Genomic DNA, 22,419 nt, shown 5'->3' on the forward strand with positions numbered 1-22,419 from the left:
GCCAAGCTTCCAACCAGTTTTGAGGAGTTAGCAGAATTAAGCAGTGACTTATTCCTTTGTATTTTGAAAATGCCATTAACTTTACTACTTTTGTCAATGTGAGTGCATTCATTCTGAAAAATTGCCTCTCAGAACACTATTTTCCTAAGTTATGCAGTCTGTGATAAATTATTTTAACAGTTTTGCATAAATCAAGCATCTGAGATGAGTCTGAGGCCACAATAAATGATGTCTTTATCTTACTTTGCAGAGTAATTACTATAATAGCTGAGACACTATTGTTGTCCACACTACTTCAGTCTACAGGGAGGTTATAATTCAGTTTTAATAGTTTAAATCAATGCATTGTTATACCAATGACATGGTTGTTTCTTTTCATTAAGTATGTTATATTTTGGAATGCACAAATAATTTATTTAAATAAAGATATATACAAATATGATGAAGGAAAAACTCTACAGAATTCAGTACAATGGTTGCATGCATTGGGGATGATGCTATGATTTGCTTCATAGGCATGGAGTATGAACTGAAAACTAGGAAAAGTTTTGAAGGTGTGCTGAAAATTCCATCACCACATCGAAGGGTCTTCAAACCTGTAATACATTTTAGAGAATATGTATTTAAAAAAAAACATTAAACACATGGAAAACTCACTCTGGAAATACTCATCCCACTGATTGATTGCAAAGGCAGTTTACACAAGTACTTCACACTAGGTATCTAACTTCTAAGAGGCAGTATTATGAGACACATCCTCTTATTGAGTATTAAACATTTTCTTATCACTCCACAAGGAAGACAAGATCAGAAATATGCCATATCACATGTTTCTGTCATAAGAACTTACCTGTACTCAGGTCAAGGCACCTCTTTTTTTATTTTTCTTTTTAATCTTTATCTTCCTATTTTGTAACAAGTTTCTGTAAGAATCTCTCTAAAATTTCTTCATATGGTCAAGCATACACTTAGACTACAAAATATTTTGGGGCGTATTTTAGTCAGCAAAAGCAAAATGTCAAACCAGGCCGGTCAAGCTGAAGACAATTAATTAATTTATTAATATCCCACTATTTAGTTACAAAGTTCAGTTCCCAAGAACTCAGGAAGTATCTCTCTATGTCACTGATTAACTGAGTGCAATTTACATCTGCTCCTTAACTTGCTTCATATGTAACCATTTCTAAAACATTTACTTAATTTAAGCTCAGAATAATAGCAGCCTGCCTTTCATTCATTCAACACGGCTTCCTCCATGAGGAAGGCTTAGGCAGCCGTGCTGCACCTGAGTATATCTGCTGTGTGTCCAGCTGTCCACTCCTGTGCAGTTCCCCTAACTTCCCCCCCAGCTTTCACACCCTCTGGACAATTTCAACCAAGTCGGGGTTTCAGATCTCAGAGATATTAAGCTCCCAATGTGCCATGAAACACAGGAGTGGATAGAAAGAAGATTTAATTATGTCCTCACACGGAGGAAAAAGCTGGAGTGGAGTTCAGAATCCATACTGGGTTTTATCCTAGAAAACATATCCATAGGAAACTAGAAATCATTGTTCCCAATACTCCCATAACTGTCACTGATGAGTGACAAATACCATACTCAGTTTAAAGCGCCGTTACAGGGGGTATGAAACAAGAATCTGCTTCTCATCAATTCTTGATCTTAAATGCAGACAAGCTGGTTATTTTGCTGATGAATTTTTGCTCCCCGGTGTGTTATAAATAGCATTATTGAAACAATAATAATAATCATGAAGTTTTGTTATGAAGAGGTGAAAATTATAGAGAATATTAGACTTTATACTACCCTGTGTGTTGCCTCAAATTCATGGCAGTGGAAATTTCCCATTATGTGAGGGCTCTGCCTTGTCATTACCAAACACAAAATAGTCTAATACATTTCACTGCACTCCATACAGTTTTTTAGATAAGCATCTGCAGAGAAAACTGCATCCCCACAGCTGCAGTTAGTCATCAAAACATAAGTCAACGGTCTCCCTATATGCAGAACCACAAGTTTCATGGAAAATGTCTCTGGATGACAGTGGAAAATTTTGCTTATCTTTCAGTGTCATGATCATGTCCCGAATTCAGTGCTACAGACTATTATGCTTAAGTACTTAACTAGTCTAATTGAGCCTTTACAGAGCTGATGAGAGTGCATAGCACTTGCTTGTAGGCTCCTGAGATGACAATTGCATAAAATATTTATTTCTGCATTAGAAGTATTACCAGCAAACTTCAGACTATCAGTAAAGGCTTAAACTGAGCTCATCTATGTTTGATTGTGAGTAAAATTAAAAGCAATATTTTCCTTCATGAGCCAAAACTCCCCCTGCATCTTACCTTTTCAACATACTTACTTTTCAGCTGTGTAAATTGTAGTCACTACTACAGTATCTTACATTACAGCTAAAGTGTCATTACCTAAACTAGATAAATACATTACGTACATTTGAAATCCCTGTGTTGTTTGAAACACCACTGTTACTCTAAACCAAGTGCAAGTGGAAATATAAAAGCCTTTTTTCCCCTTTGTAAAATATTAGATACAAAGCCAATGTGAAATACTGTATTTTAAAGACAAGTCATAGCCATGCATTTGTGTGTGAGTTAATGTATGAACATATTTACCACCTATGTGAGTATCAAATGAGTAGAAATATGTCGTCCTTGGGGCTCTAATATGTAAGGAATCATCATCAAACATCAGCATACAATTTTGCATAATTAAGTCCAGAATGGGGCAAGTGCCTTGGGAATGCTTCCCTTCCTCCAAGTAACAGGTATGGCCTGCTCCCAAAATCATGGAATATGGACTATATCATATTTGGTAAGACGTTTCTTGCACTCATAAATGCTGATATTTCTTTTTTAAAAAAGGTGTTAAAAAAGTTTTTTAAGGATATGTCTAACCAGTTATTGGTGGCATGTTTTTTTCTCTGTGAAACATATTTACTGATAACAAATGAAACCATTAAATCTAAATGAGAAGTGAAAGCCACCCCAAAACCTCTTCATACATACCTGGATCTAGGAATGTTTTCTGTGCTTTCCCTCAACAAGAGGTCTGAGATCAGTGTATCTGGGCTTGATCTCTTTCCATATCTAAGGAAAAATTTTAAAAAGTTGCATTTTTGTATATGTCAGTTTTTACAAATGAAGACTAAGCACAGAACCATCAGTCTTTTTTTTCCCCCCAGAAAAAGTAACAGAGAAGACATAAATACCACTTTTCAGCGAGTATTTTAATTTAACTTAACAATGTGGGGAAAACATTCATTCTTCAGTACTCTTCCCCCCCCCCAAATTTTTCTACGTTTTTTCCATAATCATTTTACATTGTGGTATTGAGAAACTCTGAATATTTCTCACTTTGATGGCTGTTCCTGGATACTCTAGGACTTTGTACCTTACCGATGTGAGCATAGAGGAAGAGGAAAGAAGCTGTGCATGCCGTGACCTCCAAGCGTGTCATTCTTGCTTACAAATCCATTTCCATCATCTCTTCAATTTTCTCATTGGTTTAAATGATACCCTATCCTTCATCAGAAATTATTCAAATGAGGAGTGAAATTTATCCATTAGGTTAATAGAAGAGAAAACCCAGTGTGCCATACCAGCCGAGGAATCAAACAAGATTTTTTTAAGATAATTAGTACATTTGGGGCTGCCCAACACATAGCACATTAGGTTGTCAAAACTGAGCTGTCTCAGGGTAATCATCTTGAACTATGTGGCTATGGGAACAAAAACTTACTCATTCAGAGTTCTTCAATTAAATGGGATGTCATGGGCTACCTTTGTCCTAAACTTACACAGCAGCCAGCCTTCTATTTGCCTTTTTTTTTCCCTAATTCTGTATACTGTACATTACTCAACAGTTAAAAGCACCACAACTTCTGTTTCTTGGGAAGGAGTTCGATCTCTTTTCCTGAGAAAACAGAAGCAACAACATCAGCCTGCTTGACAGACATTTCATCACTGTAAGGATTCATTAGCCTAAGAGTGATAACTATGAGCAAATGATCCCTCAGTTGGAAAGAATTAAGATCGCACTTTGCAACTTGTGTATGCAATTATTCTGAATCACAAAGTACATGAACAGCTTTCTTTCTTAATGTCACTTGAGTGAAATTCTGACTCCAGAGAAAACGAAGGTGTAAAGACTTACATTACTATCCAGTGACCACAGTCATTTCAGTGATCTACATTTGGCAGAAAACAAACAAACAAACAAAACCTTCCCAAACTACATTTAAAAAGGTAGTAGTTTCAACTGTTGATTACATAACTTCTTGAAAAGTGGAAACATATCTCACTTTTCAATCATTTTATTCAACTCTTTGTAGTTTTGCATCACCTTAATCATTTTAGTGCATCACCTGTGCTCCAGAAAGACAAACCAGCAGTTTCAGAAAGTTAAGGTAAATTTCTTAATCTAAGCAGATTGAAAGCAGGTATTTGAAAAGAACCAGAAATTTACCACAGTAAAATGCTATTACAACAGTGCAATCAGGCATGATGCTGAATCAAATACCTTGCACTCCAGCACCACAAAGGGATTTCTTTCTTTCTAGTTCCCTACTCTGATTAATATGGATGTGACCTGCAGTTCAACTGAGGAGGAATCTAATTTTCCATTATGTTAAAGAAATTGATTTAACAGATCAACAACTTGCTCTAATAGCTCACACTTGGACAAAACTCCCACGAATCTCTCAGAAAGTTTTGTCTGAGTAAGAAATAGGAAACAACCACCTGGAGTGCAGAGATTTGCTCAAGTAATGAAGATGACTGTGTTAGGGAGATATCTTTTATATGAGTTCCTTTAGCGTCTTGGCTAGACTAGCGCTGCTACCTGTGCTTGTGCTGCATGGATCCACCTTGTCCTCACACAGCAAAGCTGCACACAAGGTGTTCACTGGCTGCAACCAACTGGGCTGGCCAAAGAATAGCCATTCTTCCTGTGACAGGAAGATGCCCGAGTCTCCTGTCTACCCTGGAATTTTGTGCCTGGGAAACAATCATGCTACAGACATACTAAATAGAGGCAAAAGATCTCTCTTGTCAAAGTAAGTCTCTTCTTTCTGATGCAAATGACTTGAGAAATCTTTGCTCCACTCCAGCTGCTTCATGCTTTGTCTCCTTGTCTACCCTGCCCAGCTCTGAGATAACAAGAACACAGAAAGCCAGACTCTTATCTTCTGTTTGGGAAACACTTTTATCAAATATCATGGTTTTTTTAAAAGGACAAGGCTTGAAAGCCAGGTGAAAATACCTGGTTAGTTTTTTGTTCAGTTTGAGACATCAAGGCCTATTTTGGGGCATGCTGATAACTCACAGCTCCAGCTGAAGTCAAAGAGATCTGAGGAGTAAACACACTTATTCTGATTAGAGACATATTATTGCAGACTCAGCAAAATCTCAAAGCTTCCTATGAAAACTTGGGTCTTGGGAGTCAAATCCCAATGTCCAAGGCTGGCAACAGGAGCTGAGGGATCTCAGAAACATGTGTGTCTGATTCAGAAAACTGGCAAGAAACCAAAGCTCTTGAGAGCTGCTCCCTTCCCCATCAAAGGGTGTTGACATGAAGCAGGAGCATCAGCACTGCCCAAGTCAGACAGCCTTCCAGATACTCTCTGCTCTGTCTATAGTTCAAGCCATTTCCAGCAGGAATGGCCTTACTGTTTTGCTACAGCACACAAGAGTCATGGATTCATGAACAAGCTACAAAGGACAAGGAAAGAAGGTGGCCTGTTCTCAAGGGGAAGTACAGGTAGTAGCAAGTAACAGAAGAGGAGTGATTCAAGTAAAAATGGGCTGTGAAAAACGCTTCCTGAACAGTGTGGTAGAGGGATATGAGGCAAGACCACAGGATGGTTTGGGAGACAGAGGTGGAACTAATCCAAAGACACACAGACATCTATAATGCAGGAGTCTGCATCTGTGCTGGTCATCTTGAGTTCTCTTTCAAGTCATAAAGACTGTCACACAAGGAACAAGGGATCTCATCAGAAACAAGAGTCCTGAAACAGGCCTGGTGACCTGCATCACACCAGTACCTGTTTCCCTCAGCTAACCTCAAAGGGATATAAAAGCTGACACTGATGTCTAAAGCTAAGTAAGATGAATCTGAAGGAGGAGGATTTCAAAGGAGAGCAGGAGTAAAACAGCCAGACCGGCAGGGTCTAAAGACAAGAAGAGAAAGATGGTCTGGAAGGAAGAAGTTTCATGGGAGCTGGGGTGAAGACCCTGTGGGTCACAGTAGCTCGGAGGGAAATGGCACTCAAATGCTTGGGTCAAGCCAGAAGCAGAAGGCAGGAAGATGAGCCAGGAGGTTATTCATAATCACAGAAACATCAAATAAGGCAGGACAGATTAACCTGAAGAGAAAAAAAAAATCTCCTCATCTTCTCCTTTGCCAACATGCTCTTACTGCTTCATCTCACTGGCTACAGGCACCAGGTGAGAGGGCAACAGCTTGCTCATTCACCCTCAGCAGGAGCAGGAGAGCCCCTGGACACCTTGTCTCCCCCCTGTCACAGTACTATGCACAAAAAGCAGAAGTAAAAAGCTGTAAAAAGAGAGAAAACTTTGAGCACATCTGCTGAAACCAACAACACAACCAGCCCAAAGTGCTTCAAAAATTATTGATTTATTTTGCAAATGACTGTGTCACTGCCGAAAAAGGGAACCTCCAGGAGCTCAGTTAAGCTTTCCAAAGGGAGGAGGCAATTGCTTTATTTCTGGACTGTTAATTCACCACACAGTGGAAACAGTGTACCTTTTTGGATTTTCAGTTAACCTATATAGTCAAGTTTTAAATGTGTATCACTAAGTTGTCATTGTAGTGCTTTTTTCTGCCAACTTTCTTATACTTCTAGGTCAATTCTGTTCCTTTAAATATGGGGGTGGGTAGGAAATCTGGGTAAAATCTAAAGAACAAAATTTAAATTTTATCTATCAGCAACAATCACTATTTCACTTCATTTCAGACCCCAAATCCACACATAAGAATTAAACCAGTCTCAATCTCTGAGTTGTACAGGTACAAACCAGAAAATAGGGGGAAAAAAGCTACACAGTCAACATTAAAGCAAGCATACAGGGCACACACCAGAAGTGGTGTTTGAGTAGAGAAAGGAGGGTTTGTTTGGTTGGGTTTTGATTTGTTTTGTTTTTAAATATGACCTGGCTTTGGACAGGAGCCACCTTTGAAATGGAAGATGAAAGAAGAAAAGAAGGGATGAAAGATCAACCTGGAGATCCCACCACATGCAAGAGAAAAGGGTAGCAGAGGCAGAACTCGAGGATCAGATTATTTTAGCAGTAATCTAGACAAAAAGTTATCTGAGCACAGACTGCCATCCAGAACCATGCCATACACATGTGCAATCTGTGAATATTGCTTTAAAAGTTCAGGACTGAAGAACTGTATTTCTATCAGCATCTTCATCTGTCTTATACTATTAGTGCACTGACAGACAATTTTATGGACTTGCTGAGAAAGGCCTCAGTTACACGATAGCCTCCCTTCTAATTTAATTCTTCAGAGTTCTAGAGGGACAAATGAATGCCTAATTTTAGACCTCTCATCTGGTTTTGATATTAACAAATAGATAAATATGTCAAAACTCTTCTGGGTCACACATTGCTGTGGTACCTCAGGGGAAACTTCTCTCAATCACAGTCTAAGTGGACAGATGCTTCCAAAGAAGATGATTTTTTATAATAATTTGTCAGGGTTTTTTTTCAGACTGAGCCTTTACTTCTACTTTAACAAGCACAGTCAAAACCAGAAAGCCGGTTTAGAGCCAGGTAGGCTTGGGTTCACACTCTTTTCTCTTTCAGATTGGGCTTGAGTTCTTATTTGTGATCTTGAGAGAGATTTTTGTTAGGACTAGTGGGTTTTTTGGCAACCACAGCTGGAATAGGTAGCTGGTAAACCACAAAGCATCTGGACTATTACGTTTTCTCAGAGGGCACTTTTTCTCATGAAAACCTTCACCTGAATGAGTGGTAGCAACAGAAGTGGAAAACTGCTCCCACTGCCCTGTCTAGCTTTCCCCGGCTCCCAGGTTAGTTATGTTTTCTTTCCCTTTTGGGGGGGGCTCTCCCCATGCATGCCCTGTGGTTCCTGCTCCTGATTACCAGCCTGTTTGAGCTGCGAAAAGCTGATAGCAGAGGTAGCCTTGACACCCCTCCCTCTACTGACAACTCGAATGGTGGAAATTCAGCTCTAGACCCAGAGGCAATTCAGGGGCTCGTGGGTGTTGCTCTCTAAAGGGAATCTCTGCAACCACGTCCTTCTCCGTGTGGGTTGGGAAAGCAAGGAAAGACACCCAGTGTGAGGGGGCACCCCACCTTCCTCCCCTGAGCCTCGACAAGGAAAAATCTGCCCGGGGAGTAGGAAGGGGTGATGTCTGCCGTCCCGCTTTGCCTACCTCTGCCTGGTGATGAGGTTGATGTAGTGCCTCAGCGCCGAGTAGTATCTGGCCATGTCCTCTGCGGGGGCGTCCTCGCCGGGGCTGTCCGGTTTGGATGGGTACGCCTCTGCCAGCGTTCCCAGGCAGACCAGCAGCGACAGGGCGAAAGTCAGCACCGACACCCACAGCCTCACGGTGCCCTGCATCTGCATGGCGGGGCGGGATGGAGGGGAGCCGTCGTCAGCACCTGCCCCGACGGCGGGAGCAGCGCGGCCAAACCAGCGCAGCCCCCGGCCGGTCCCGGCCGCCCCACGTCCCCCGCTTCGTCCCCACTCCCATTCCCGTGCCCGCCCCGTCGCGGCACTCACGGCAGTGGTTGCAGAGGAGCGGCTCCCGGCTCGGCGAGGCGTCTGCCCGTGCGTCGGGGCTCCCGAGTGCGGGGCTCCGCGCCTCGCCGGGGTGTTTTAAGGCTTCCCCAGCAGGCAGGAGGGGCCTCGGGCGATCACGCCTCGCCAGCTCCGATCCCCCACGCCCCGCTCCGCCTGCCCCTGCCCCGGGAGGGGCACCGCGGCCGCGGCCGGGCGGGGCCGGGCGGCACCGAGGGGGGGTCGCTGCCTTAGCCCCCGCCGCGGTCCCCGCACCGCCCCCGCCACCCCGGCGGGTCCCACCCGCGGGCTGCCCCCGGACTCTGCCCCCGGACTCTGCCCCCGGGCTCTGTAGGCGGCTCTGCGTGCCCGGCCGTGCGAGCCCGGCCGCCTGTACCTGCGGAGCCGCCGTGCTGCCCGGTGCCCGCAGGCGGCGAGGGAACTCTGGGGAACGAATTGGCCCCACTCCTGTGGCACCAGAGGTGCCCAAAGCTTGAGCTTCGTATGAGTAGTGCCGCCAGACATAAAGCCATGAAAGCAAGCCGGTTTGAGGCAAACAAAAATACCAAATCAGTGCCACAGGCTCAGACATCATACCCTCAAAATGGGTAAATCAAAGATTCATAGGATGGTTTGTGTTGGAAGAGACCTTAAAGATCACCTAGTTTCAACCACTCTGCCATTTACAGGGATGACTTCCATTAGATCTGATTGCTCAGAGACCCATCCAAACTGATCTCGAGCGCTTCCAGGGATGGGACATTCACAACAAATCTTGAGGCTTAACTCCCCAGGAGACTGGCAGCAGAGCTGCAAATTGTACCTCCCTCCATGCCCACTCTGCCCCCCTGCTCAGGGCTACCTTCTGAGTTTCTGTGCTAAAATTACTTTGTTCTGTTCCATTTCTGCATCTGAGCCACATGTCACAGAAGGCAACTCACCAACACCATGGGAGCACAACAGCCTTTCCAATAGCTGTCCTGACCCAAGGGAGCCACTGCTGAATCTGGGATGCTTCTCCCAGCAACATGGGACTACAGAGACTGATCCAGCTAAGGTGTCAGACTTACATGTCTCCCTAAACTTGTCCTGACCTGAGTCAGTGGAGAGAGATGGGCACCCTGATTGTGACCTGATCCCTCATACAATAGAGGTCTGAGATAAGCACAATGGGCATCTTCTGGTAACATACCCTTTGCTGATGACAGGACCAGCCTAGGTGATTGGGCTAGGCTAGATACCTGACTACCAGAGTGCCTGAAGTCAGGTAAGATGAATCCAACTCAAAAAAAGTTTCAGAATTTGTCAAAGAATTTGGTAGAGTTGGGAACAATCCTTATATATTAGTAAAATAAGGTTAATTCTTTAGAAACAGATAATTTCATTAGCATCTTGATGACCAATGACTAATTCCAGTTGGAATGACAAATCATGACTCTCATCATATCTTATTTTTACTTTAATTTGAAGGCAAAATAGCAATCACCCAAGCAGGAAAATTTGACATACTGACAGAAAACTTTAAGACACATTCTAAAATCATATCATTCATATGCTACTGTAATTAATTTCTATAGTTATTAACATATGCAGTTATTGGCTTAATAATAATACAGCAGATTCTGAAAAACAATATTCAGTTTGCAAGAGCAAAGTCAGAAATAGTTTTCATCACTCCAGAAACAGAATCTCAACATTATCTAAGAAAAAAAAAATGAAGTGGCAAATAAATGGCTCTTGTGGTGTACAATTAAGTTCATGGGACTATGTCCATTTCAAGCCATTGAAGCAAAGAAAATTCCAGAACTCTTAACATCAAGAGATATTTTGAAATCTTCATGACTCCACAGTGGATTGGCCACAGACCTTACAGCAAGATTATAGGCTGCCTTATATCACATACTGAGTGAAGAATTTTAATGTGTGTGAATAATCTTCCATGCCACAGCCAGCAACTCCAGCTCCTAATTTCAGCAGGTCTGTGCACAGGGTGACATCACATCATACAAAGTGGCCTCATGCATCCCCATGCTCTCTGTCCTCCCACCAGCACACTCCTGCACATTCGGTGTTCACATTGCCCTCATGTCAGCTCAAGAGATGCAGTTCATGTGACAGCCTGATACATATGACACTGCAAATGCCCTAAAAAGCAACTGGCTCCATCACTTTCCCTTGGCTATGCTGAATCCAATAAGCTGCCTATTCCAAAGCTTGCACAGATCCAGTTTATCAGTTTTTATGGGGTGTAGGGAATAAGTGGTGACAGCACTGGAGACTGAAGCATCTGGGAAGGTGTACCACAAGGACAGCTGTCACCAGCTTCAGAATGATTCTGGCACAACCATCTCCCACTGGCTCACAGGACCGGGGGTGACTCTCACTGTTGAACTCTTTCACTGCTTCTCTCCCACTAGCACCGCTGTTTTTACACTATCAATCTTCAAGGCATTCCAAAGAGGAATGAGCCAAGAGACTAGCAAGCAGAGCAAGATAAACATGAGGTCTGGCATCTACATGCTTACTTGGGCTATAAGGAGGCAGTGACATCCCCCCCATCCCAGGTATGTGTGTATTCCTTGACAGAGCAGTATGACACGCTGACACGTCTTGGCACAGAGCACCACCTGGGCAGTTGGCTGTCAACATCTCCGGAAACCCTGGACAGATCCCTCCTCTATTCCTAGTGATGAGGTACAAGCAGTAAGCTGCTTCCTCCAAGAAAATGATTAAGGAATCATACTGGCTAAGTCCCTCTACACAATGCTGGGTCTGGAGCAGCAACTCCCCCCAAAAATAAGGTGTGGTCCAAACTAACAGTCGGTTTACTTGACAGTATGAGTGAGGGAAACCCTCTCTCTTAGGCAGGAAGAGGAATAAAATTTGCCTCCCATATGAGACAGCAGCTCCTGCAACTACAGACTGCTTGACAGGGTTTGGGAAGAGATTTTCTTCTGTGGAGCACCATGACCCCATCAACTCATCTGTTGTGTCTTACCTTTGGATGAAGTAGCATCTCCCAGCTTGTGCCGAGTTTGGACTCACACCTCCACTCTGAGTGGCCTAAAGGTTAATGACATGTCAAAACTTACCACTCTCACTGCACCTCCAGGAGAACACTTCTTTCCATACAGTTCCAACATTTAATTTAGAAAGCCCAAACCACTGAACCCAAAATTTTGATTATCCTGCTTTCCCCAGTGCCTATAACAGTATTGAGGCACTGTGTGTCTATGCCCCGTTTCATCATTCAGGATGAAGCATAAACCTTAGAGGTTTCTTGAGTTTGGAAATTTTTATGTTTGGAACCATCCTATAAGGTCTTACGAATAATTCCTCTCTTCTGTTTTTAAATACTTAAATCCATACAGAATCATCCAATTCATACCCTTATAGGTAAGTATTATATATTACTTATGTTAATATTAATGATTAGTGATTGATAATTAATAATTATATTAATATTAAATAACATGGATAAAACATAATTTGGATGCATAACATAATCATCAGCATAATCTCAATGAAAAAAATACTGGCATTTTTTAACTGATGAAACAAATCCTATACCTAAAATTACAGATATATATAGGCTCAGGTGTACCAATGAGACCAAGTGTTCCTGAGTCTCAGTTAACTTTATGGGGGTTTTACAACCAGTTTCCAGAGTCAAGGTCTCCTGCACTTTCAGCTGTTGATGATTCCTCCATGTGGATGTTTGCCCAGTGTTGCTGTCCTTTCACAAATCAGGCAGACCTTTGTATTCTGGCAAGTGGCAGAGCTGCATTTTCCACAAGCAGCTTTAGGATGGGCTATAAAAGTGAACCAGAAAGGCGGCAGTGAGTAAGACTCAGAAGTGGTGATGAAGAAAGTCAAAAAGAACTGAATGGAGTTAAAGAATGCAGCCTGGGAGAGAGAGAAGAAAGGCTCAGGCATAGCTCAGGTCTAGCAGCACTTAGATGTCCACATTTTGCCTTTGCCAGGTAATATGGGCTTGCAGATGTGCAACTCCTAGTTACACCCTAGCTAAAGAATCAAAATCTAGAAGAGTATTTAACTACATACAGGGAGAAAAGGGTGTTTCAAAGCTCTGAGCAGGTATCAATGCCAGATACAGAACTGATGGTTAAAAAGTGAAAAGGAACATGACAGTTAAATTTTGCCTACATTTTAGTGTTATGACATTTAAAGATTCAACAGACAGCATTTTAGCCTACAAATTTCAGACTATACTAAGAATGGAAAGACTCCCAAGGTATCAACATATTAAAAGGTAATATTGTTCTACAAACCGCATAAATGTGAAAGAAAATTCAAGTAATTTATTAATGGTAATATATTCGATTGAATTAAAGAGGGGTATGATATTTGCCTTAATTAAGACAAAATTTAACGTGATTAACTTTGGACAGAGCATTATTTATAGCATGCTTTCTGTGGCAGGCACAGAATTAAAGCCGTTCTTTATTATTACAAATATGCCTAATGTCATCTTTTCACTGCAACCAAGTAAGGTTGTTTGCATCAGTGACCCTAAACTAACATCCCATAATAGCTCATTAATAGCCCTTGTTTTAAATAGAAGAACAAGATCAGTCTCCTAGTAGAGAGAAAGTGGTAAAAACTGGAGCCCCAAAAAGAAAAGATTCATGTGGTACTAGAGACATGGAAATAGCAGCTTTTATCAGCTGATGTTGCCTATGCTCTTGTAGTTAAAATGTCTCACTAAAGGTTTCCATAGCTGAGCAAACCTTCCAGAAATGCTGTATCTTAGGACTGGAAGTTCAGTCAGATAAGCAGTGCATAATTATTCAGTAGCCACATGAATTTATCTGAACCTATTTGGTCAGGAAATGGAACTGTTAATCTCACAAAATGAGACTCTCACAAACTTTACAGTATTCCTGATTTCAGTCTGCTTAGCAATACTTTCAGAAAAGCTTCTCATTGTGCTTTGATACATCACACCACTATCCACATTTCCAGACTTCTATGTGTCCCTTTCAGTACTTCTGTTTGCCTCCACCTGTACCTACCGGTAAGAGTTGAACAGAGCACCCTCTAATCCTAAAGTGACCCCCATTCCTGCCTGCTCAGCATTAGTACTGTTTTCAAGAGGCATCCTTGTGAGTCCAGCAAGCATTAAGCAGGTTTGTAGTAAACCACCAAAAAGCAGGGCTCTGGCTAAGGACAAACAGCATGAAAATATAAGAGAAAAGCAAATAACTATTGGATCAATCTATCCTGCCCTGAATGACATCTAAAAGCTTATTTCTAGGACTGTCAGAACAGGAAAAGCATACAGGTACCATCTAGGTGACTACTTGTGCCTGTGTGTCATCTTTGCCCACAGCACCAGGACAGTCCAATGTTGATGCCAGGGAGGTGGGTGATAGGACAAGGGAGTAATGGTTTTTAAGTGAAAGAGGGTAGATACAGATTAGATATTGGGAAGAAATTCTTCGCTATGAGGGTGGTGAGGACCTGACGCAGGTTGTCCAGAGAAGTGGTAGACCCCCATTCCTGAAAGTGTTCAAGGCCAGGTTGGACGGGGCTCTGAGCAACTTGGTCCAGTTAAAGATGTCCCTATTCATGGCAGGGAGGTGGAACTAGATGATCTTTAAAGTCTCTTCCAACACAAACCATTCCATGACTCTGATTCACACACTGGGGCAGCGAGTGCCTTCACAACGCATGGTGATGTGACACCACAGGCACCAAGCTACCACACTGAGCCAGACCCATCTGCATGACACCTCCTGCCCTCCAGCAGGGAAAGAAAAGGCAGTTCTTGACTTGAACTACTTCTGGTGGTGCACAAATGGCTCCTGTAAAACTACGCGACTATGAGCTGCAGACCCAAGATATAATACAAATAAATTCTTTGCTATTTAAAGCAATGTTGTTCATAGCTTCACAGCAAAGGCCCTGCAAGCATTTGACTCACAATCACAGCAACATATGACTGGAAATCAGAAAAATAAAACTGCTGGAGTCTTACAACGAAAGTTATTGTTTTCCTTTTCTAGAAAACACAGCCAAAGAGACTTCTGAAATGCTGCAACAAGGTCAGAGGGGCATGAGCAATTGTCCTGAGGACACATGGTGCAGTGCACAGTTTTGACAGGAGCACAATGATACTCAAATAAGCAACAAAACCAAACCAAACTCAGTATTTGCAGCTGTAATGACATTTGTTTTTCTACACCTTTTTCTCTTTCCCACTCCCTCAGGACAACAGAAAAACAAAGACAGATTAGTAGGATAGAGATCAAATTGCTACTTCTGGCAAAACAACTACTGTTGAGACCAAAGTCAGTAAGGAGCAGCTTATACAAAGGTAGTGGTTTAAAGCAAATGAATCAAGTATTTATAATAGAAATAAATTCTCCACACTGAAAGTGATTTTTCATGTGCATGACACGAGGAACTTGGCAAAGTTGTCATGACTTAAAGACAACCAGAATTATTAGAATTAACCATTATCTGCTTCAACACGTCTTGATTTCAACCTTGTTAAAGAGGGAAATAGGAGGAAAAGTGAGACAAATCCAGACAGGCTACACAGTAACATTGAGCTGAGTGACTCCGCCTGAAACTGAAACAACAAAGACTTGCCTGAAATGTGAGAGATATCAGAGGTGATGGGATTGTGCCAAGGACTGAAGAATCCAATCCCACTTGCATGGAAAACTGTCACACTTCTTACCTGCAGGGAGTAAATCAGAGAGGCAGATATAAGAAAGACATCTGCAAAGGCTTCTGAAAAAGCTTGCTATGTGTGTTCATTTGCAGAATATTACCACTTACTGATACACATACAGAAAAGAATTCATCTACATCCAAGGCACTAGAGCTGAAAAACATCCTTCTGCTTAAAATGTGGATATTATACACACACACACAAAAAAATATTCTCTTCTAAGAGACTCCCAGTCTATGCACAATCAGAATCATTTTTTCTTCCTGTCCTGCAACACTGACACAGTTGAGACTTAACTTTCTCCCTTATGTTTTAATAATTTTGTATGTGTTGAATGCTTTATTGCTTGCCATGGCACACAGCATAGGAAACCTTAAGTGCCAAAGTTGAAGCCCTTTCTAAAAGCAGGTCTAAACTCAGAGACAGGGATGGTTGATTAATTTCAGGCTAATATTGGGTGGAATTTGACTCTACTAGCTGTGGCTGTTCAAAAGTAGGCTCTTAGTTTAAGCATAGGTCCAGGCTCTCCTTATCATCAAAGAAAAATAGAAGGCGGCTGCAGAGCAATTCACCTAAGATAAATGTCCATCACAACTGGGAACCCTCCAGGAGATCCTCCTCTCTCCCTGTCATCTTAAAGCATAGAGATCATAGACTACATAACTGCACACAGTCAAAGAAACTGAAGAACAAACCTCACACTGGTGACAGGGAATCTTCTCCATCACAAGGGCTTGGATACCATAGAGGACTACAACAGTTGTCCATACTAGAGATCATTCTTCGTTTATAGCCTGACAGGCACATTTGAAATTACAGGCACAGGACTTAGGAAAGGATCGTGTATTTAAGGTAGTGTCACACCAACTGTATTGGTCTCACAGAGCAGGGACACATGGAATTGTCTTGAAACATGCCTAAAAACATGTCTAAATGTCCTTAACTGTGCACTGGCCTTATGCAGTTTGAGTGTGTCTTAGCTAATGGCTTTTCATTCCTGCTGACTGGATGTGTTCCATCAAACAAACTGCATGTTCAACCATTAATTCAATAATTATGAAATCAGGAAAGGAATGTTTATCCATTATTCTGTGGGGTTTTTTCATTACACGTTGATGCAGTGTGGAGTAGAAGACCATGACAGCTGTAACAGTAAAGGCAGGCTTGTTTTGGATATGACAAGCATAACAAGAATATGTATCAAAATCTCCAGCATTGAAACATTCCTTCTGAAGCCCTTATGCTGTTGAAACTAATTATTTATTTCATATTTTAGTTCTCCTCTTAATCCACTCACAATACTCTCTGTCAGGCACTAAGTTCCTGGTAAAGTAAATTAAAATACATCTTTAACAAACATGACTGAAAATGGATTCTGCCTGATTGAAGTTCATTTGCACTTCTCTCCTTTGTTTGTATTTTGGCAATATGTTCTTATTTGCTAATAGCATACATTATTTTATTAAAATTAGCGGTGATATTATTTATGCAAATAGAGGCCACCGACCACATTGTGATATGGTACTACTGTGCTATCTGTGGCCTGACTTGTTAACTGTTGCCTGCTGAGAGGTTTTTTAAGAAAATATGGAGTTACCCACTTTGTAATCATCATGATTATATTTGAGTTTAAGATCTTGGGGAAATGTCTTTCTTTCTACACTCTCCCATGAGAGAAGGAACAGACCGGAATACTTTAAGCATTATGCTAATCTCCCCACAAAGCAGGAAAAGACAAAGAGTCTCAGGAAAGCTGTAATGCTTGAATAGGAACCAAATTTTGGGAAGCATCAATGTAGTTGGATGAAGGGACAAGCTGTAGGCTGGAAGACAAAGGTAGCATGCTGCCAGCCTGTGCTACATATTCAGTAACAGGGTTCTGCTCATAGCTGGAAAGATGGTCTACAGAGAAGAGAGCAGATCAGGTGTCCACTCTACTCAGATGTTCAAAACCTTCAAGCAATAGCTGCGCAGGAAAACATGCTGGTACAGCTTTTGGCCTTTGCTCTGCAAAATGCACCTGGCAAAGCACAGATTTGCTCCACAGGGTGTCCATCCTTTGAATCTTGAAACGTCTGGATGTGAGATAGCACTGTTGTTATTTATATAGGCTTGATCCTTTCATTCCCATTTGTTGCACATGTCTCTTTGAAGCAATTGATGTGATTAAGCTGTCATCTGCCAGCACTTTGCACAAGCCCCCCAACAATTTTGTGACTACCTGGTAATGTGAGACTGTCACCTCACTGCTAAAGAGTCAGCACTCATTCACAACCAACATAGTAGCAAAAAACTCATCATTTTTACACATGGATCAAAGTACTATTAATCAAATAAATATAATGAGAAATCAGTGCAGAACAGTATATTTCATTGAGGAGGAGGAAAGACATTAAAGATACCCACAAATCTGATTTTCCTCTTACCCATCCCCACAGTATTTGTCTACAACCATATAAACCATGCATATCTTTTAAATTAGCTGTACATCTGTTTCTGGGCATATAAGAACTTGCCAAACCTATGATCACTTGCAAAATTCAGTGTGTTCAAATGGAACCAATAAAACATTGTTCTCAGGAAACAAAATCTCAACTGCACAGCGCAATTCCCCAAATCTTGTTTGTTTGTTTGTTTGTTTCATAAAAGACTTGATAGAGATTTGTAAAATCAGCTGAAAATTCTCCAGTTATAAGAACTGATACAATCACAAAATTTATTGCAAAGATTTTCTGGCATTTGCTCCGATATCTGTTCTGTATTTCTCTTATGATCATAACTGTTTAGAGAGGTTTCAGATTTCTCAGAAGTTTCCAGACAATTATTTTTTTTATCAAGTAGAAGAAAATCACATTCAAAATATTATTTAAAGGTGTTAGATCAAACCAATCCCTACTGTGACTTTTTCACACTCAGCGGTGCTGTTCAGTTGTGGTAGTTTCACCATTATAACGAAATAACACATTTGCTTTTAATGTACTGACTTTGCAATTCAAAATTAATATGACACTATTTTTGCATTGTCACGATGTTATTATTACTGAGTTCATATTCCCAGGTTTTAGATTACTCTTTTTTAAGTACATGTAGCAGCAACATATGGGCAAAAGTCAAACCAAAAGTCAAACAAAGTCTCCCTAAATCCAACCAGATAGTTGGAAGCACACATGAAATCTACATTAGCAACTACAGTGACCCAGGGCAGTTCTCTGGCCATGAAGGCAAGGTACCGGCACAGCTTTTGGCAACACACTAAACTGTTTTCTCAGCCCTAAGACAGGGTAGTCTTTTCTGAACAGTCTCTGATAAACAGCTGGGTTGTCTCTGACACATGACACCCCTTGGAAGCTTACTGTTTGCAGAACTTTTGGCTTTTTAATTTCTTAATTGGGTTTATTTTTAAGGAAGTTCCTGGTCCTCATGAGTCCAAATCAATGGGTGAATGAGCACTGGGAGACATCCAAGATCACATCAGCTAAAAAGCAATCCTTGCTTGTTATAAAAGTAAAGGTCACAATTGAAAAAAAGAAGTGCCAAAAGAAAGAATATTGGTGATTATGTAGATTCGAACAGAGATTACAAGTTAAGACTTTTAACACAAGAAAACTAGTAAGTGAAGCAAAAGAGTGAAAATCTATGGTAAACAGAGTTAACAATAGTCAGAAAGAATTTTGAACATAAAGGGAGAAAAAAGGAATCCTTAGAGGGACTGGAAATTATAAAACTGCCAAAAATAATCCAGAAAAGGCAGAAGTGTTCAATAAATAACTGATGTATCTTTGGCCAGGGATCAGATGATGTGATCACTTCATAAGAAAATTTCTTTATGATTTTCACTTCGACAGTGCATCAGAAGAAGTCAAATAAGAGCTACTGATTTTAGACATAAGTGCTAAGTCTCAAAATTAATAAATGGGAGTCTAAAAGGAGCTACATGTAAGTCACTCCAGACCATTAATGTTGATTTTTTTCAATAACTTGTAACACTGGGAAAGTCCAAGAAGATGAGAAAAAGTAAGGTAACACCAATATTAAAAATAAAAACAAAATTAAGAGAGAATAAATGATACAACTTACACAACTTGGGTAATTACAAGATCATCAGACTGACTACCATCAATCCCAGGCAAAATAAAGGAACGGTTGATATAGGAACCAATTAATAAGAAATAAAAGGGAGGCAGTATAATTATTACTACTCAGTGGGGTTTTTTGGCAAACAGATCCATCAGAATAACTTGATAGCTCTGAATGATGAGATTACAAATTGGCTGATAGAGCTAATAGTGTCGCTATATTTGGGCTTCTACAAGACATCTTTTGCAGTTCAGTACCATATATTGCAAAAAACATTGATTAAGAATGCTGTGAATCAACACTGCACACATTAAATAGATTAAAACTGGTAAGTGGTTACATACCAGAAAGTCAGTGTAAAGATACGTGCTTTTAGTGAGGTTCGGGGGGATCCAGTCCTGCACCAGCTAACTTTTTTGCCTGAGATGCAGAAGGAAGCATAAAGTCATTGTTGATGAAAACTGTAGATAACACAAATACTGGGTGAGAAGTACATAATTAAGATGATAGATGGCTTATGCAGAGGGATTTTATGATGCATTGGTGATGTATGATATTACTGCACATCAAAAATTGCCCCCTTTTTCTCACATATATATAGATCAACAGAAAGACACATAAAATGGGAAATACAAGACCAAACATTTGATGCTTAGCCAAATTTTACCACATGGCAAGATGGACATAAATAAAATCCACAGTATTAAGACCAGCTGGTGGTCATATGTCTAGAAACAAAGGAAGTAGGGCATCTCTGGGGGCTCAATTTGGAGAAACAATGTCCCTTATGAATATGACATCTGATCTAAGCAGAAACATAAGTCTTAGGAAGAAACATGCATCCTCAGTTCAGTCCTGTGGCCAAAAAAGGAGCCCCAGATCTCTTAAAAAGACGTGAAACTGGTCCTGCTTTTGCACTGAACATTGATGTAATCACAACTGGAATTCCATGTCCTGGAAAGGACATTAATAACTGAAAGGAATCAAGGCAGCACTGAGAAAGATTAAAGAACAATAGGAAGCATCCATTAGTAACACTGCAGGAACTCAATCTATTTAGTTAATGAAAGAAAAGGTTAAAAGGTAATTTGATGAGTTTGTAAGTATTTATGAGGGAATGCAACTTTTTAAATGGGTTATTCAGTTCAGCAGACAAATTAAAGCAGGTAAATGAAAGTTAAGGCTGGAGATACAGTGGGCATGTGATGCAAAATCTGGTTTTGGTAGAAACAGTCTTTGAAGTGCATTTTCTGGCAATGTCAATTTCTAAACAAAGACTGAATGTTGTTCAAAAGCCAGTAGTCTAGATCAAACACAAAGTAACTTAGGAGAGTCCTACAGCCTGCAACACACAACAGGTCAGACCATAGGAACTACTTCTACCTTCACTATATATTTATGGGGCAAAACTGAGTATAACTGGCACAGGGATGTCTGTCTGAGTCTGCAGAGAGCCTGAAATAAGAAATTGAAGAGCTCAACACTGTCACCAGGCTCAGTGGTGTTAATGTGCCAAGTCTTGCTGAGCTGGAGTGCCCAGTGTGACATCAGGAGGAGGCTGTAAATCTGATGGCAGGAAAGCACAAGGCAAGCTCCTGCAGGTGTGCTGCAGCTGGTTGTTAAAGCAGTGGGCTGCTCCATACCAGTAATCTACCACCCCAACAAGGTGATATACTGTACTGGGTAAAGGAGTAAAGCTGTAGAATGGGATTCAATAATTCCTAAGATTGCAAGATGGTTTAGCTTTCCCTGAAAAGTTATGCTATCATGAGGCACTCACCCTTACAAATTCCCTTACAAGAACTGTGAATGCTGGATCAATCCTATGTCCTTATAGCACAGGAAGGGGAAATACTATTAGCTTTGTGAGAATAACATGCTACAGATTAAGAGGAAGAAAGCAAACCCACTCTATAAATTACCACAACATTTTTTGTAAAGGTATATGCACTGAAACTTATAGAATGATGTTTGTAGAAAAGGTGTGAACACAGGAATCATGTGAAGATACAGAAAAAGAAGGAGTAAGAGGAGTAATTCTTCACAGAAGCAGTTTGCAATAAAAGAAAAAGCCATATCTAAGACTGTGTTGTGTGGTATATAATTCAAGATTTAATCAGAATGTACCAATTTCCCTCACAAAACAATAGGTGATAGATATTCTAAACTGTCAAATGAAATGAAGGAAAAATATTATCTGCCACCCACTTCTTCCTCCATTTTGATAGTTGAAAACCTTCCCTTTACTTGCAGAGTGCTTTAATTTGAGCCTTACGTTTTCAATTTCTCTCAGATCAAGCTCCTCATCTCCCTGAATTCTCCATAGATTTGATACTAGCATGTGAATAACAGAGGCAATCACTCGCTGTTAACAATGGCAGGAAGGAGATATATTCCTTGTCAGGCCTTGTAATTACAAATTTGGCGTGGTTCATGCAAGTTCAACTCCATCCAGATTTTTCTGTAAATGTTGAGCATCCAAATCCAACAGAGAAATGTTGCTGGAATTACTCGAAGGATGAATTTAACCCAGACAGCTTAATGCCCAAGTGTTTCTCATGTGCATGTCTCTGTTTGATGCAGGAAGTGAATGCACAGTTTCTAAACCATCAACAAAAGCATTTTATGAGGAGCAGCTGGAAATTTTTGCCAGTTCTGAATACGCTGCAGGTATGGGTCTTTTCAGTCAATGCACAGATTTTTTTTTTTTTGGTCTTTTGTGCTAAATGATTCAGTGCAATGGCACAATCCATTTATATATTTTATGTCTTTCCTTTGATTCTGCTTTGTGAATTATTTTTTTGCAACTCCACCACAGGGAAAGCCTCCCTTACCCTTGCCCCAG

The 22,419-nt window shown here is 40.8% G+C and overlaps 1 protein-coding gene across 1 annotated transcript; it reads right to left on the reverse strand.

The window, feature by feature from the left end:
* Positions 1-304: 304 nt before the first annotated feature.
* NPY (neuropeptide Y) lies at positions 305-9,063 on the reverse strand. Its single transcript, XM_051785963.1, has 4 exons — positions 8,798-9,063; positions 8,448-8,635; positions 3,028-3,108; positions 305-596 (listed from the first exon to the last, which is right to left on the reverse strand). Exons 2-4 carry the CDS (start codon positions 8,633-8,635, stop codon positions 572-574), a joined length of 294 nt encoding a protein of 97 aa, XP_051641923.1. The 5' UTR covers positions 8,798-9,063; the 3' UTR covers positions 305-571.
* Positions 9,064-22,419: the final 13,356 nt, after the last annotated feature.

This window comes from Manacus candei, unplaced genomic scaffold (assembly GCF_025592945.1).
Source record: "Manacus candei isolate 608988 ecotype Guabito, Panama unplaced genomic scaffold, ASM2559294v1 h1tg000021l, whole genome shotgun sequence".
In the NCBI taxonomy this organism is placed as follows: domain Eukaryota; kingdom Metazoa; phylum Chordata; class Aves; order Passeriformes; family Pipridae; genus Manacus; species Manacus candei.

Bases quoted from the DNA above. Each gene is read 5' to 3' on its own strand.
- NPY (XM_051785963.1), bottom strand. From the start codon at position 8,635: ATGCAGGGCACCGTGAGGCTGTGGGTGTCGGTGCTGACTTTCGCCCTG. The intron at 3,109-8,447 runs GTAGGCAAAGCG...ATTTTTCCTTAG, and splicing joins AACCTCATCACCAGGCAGAG to ATATGGAAAGAGATCAAGCC. The intron at 597-3,027 runs GTATGTATGAAG...AATGTATTACAG, and splicing joins GAAAACATTCCTAGATCCAG to GTTTGAAGACCCTTCGATGT.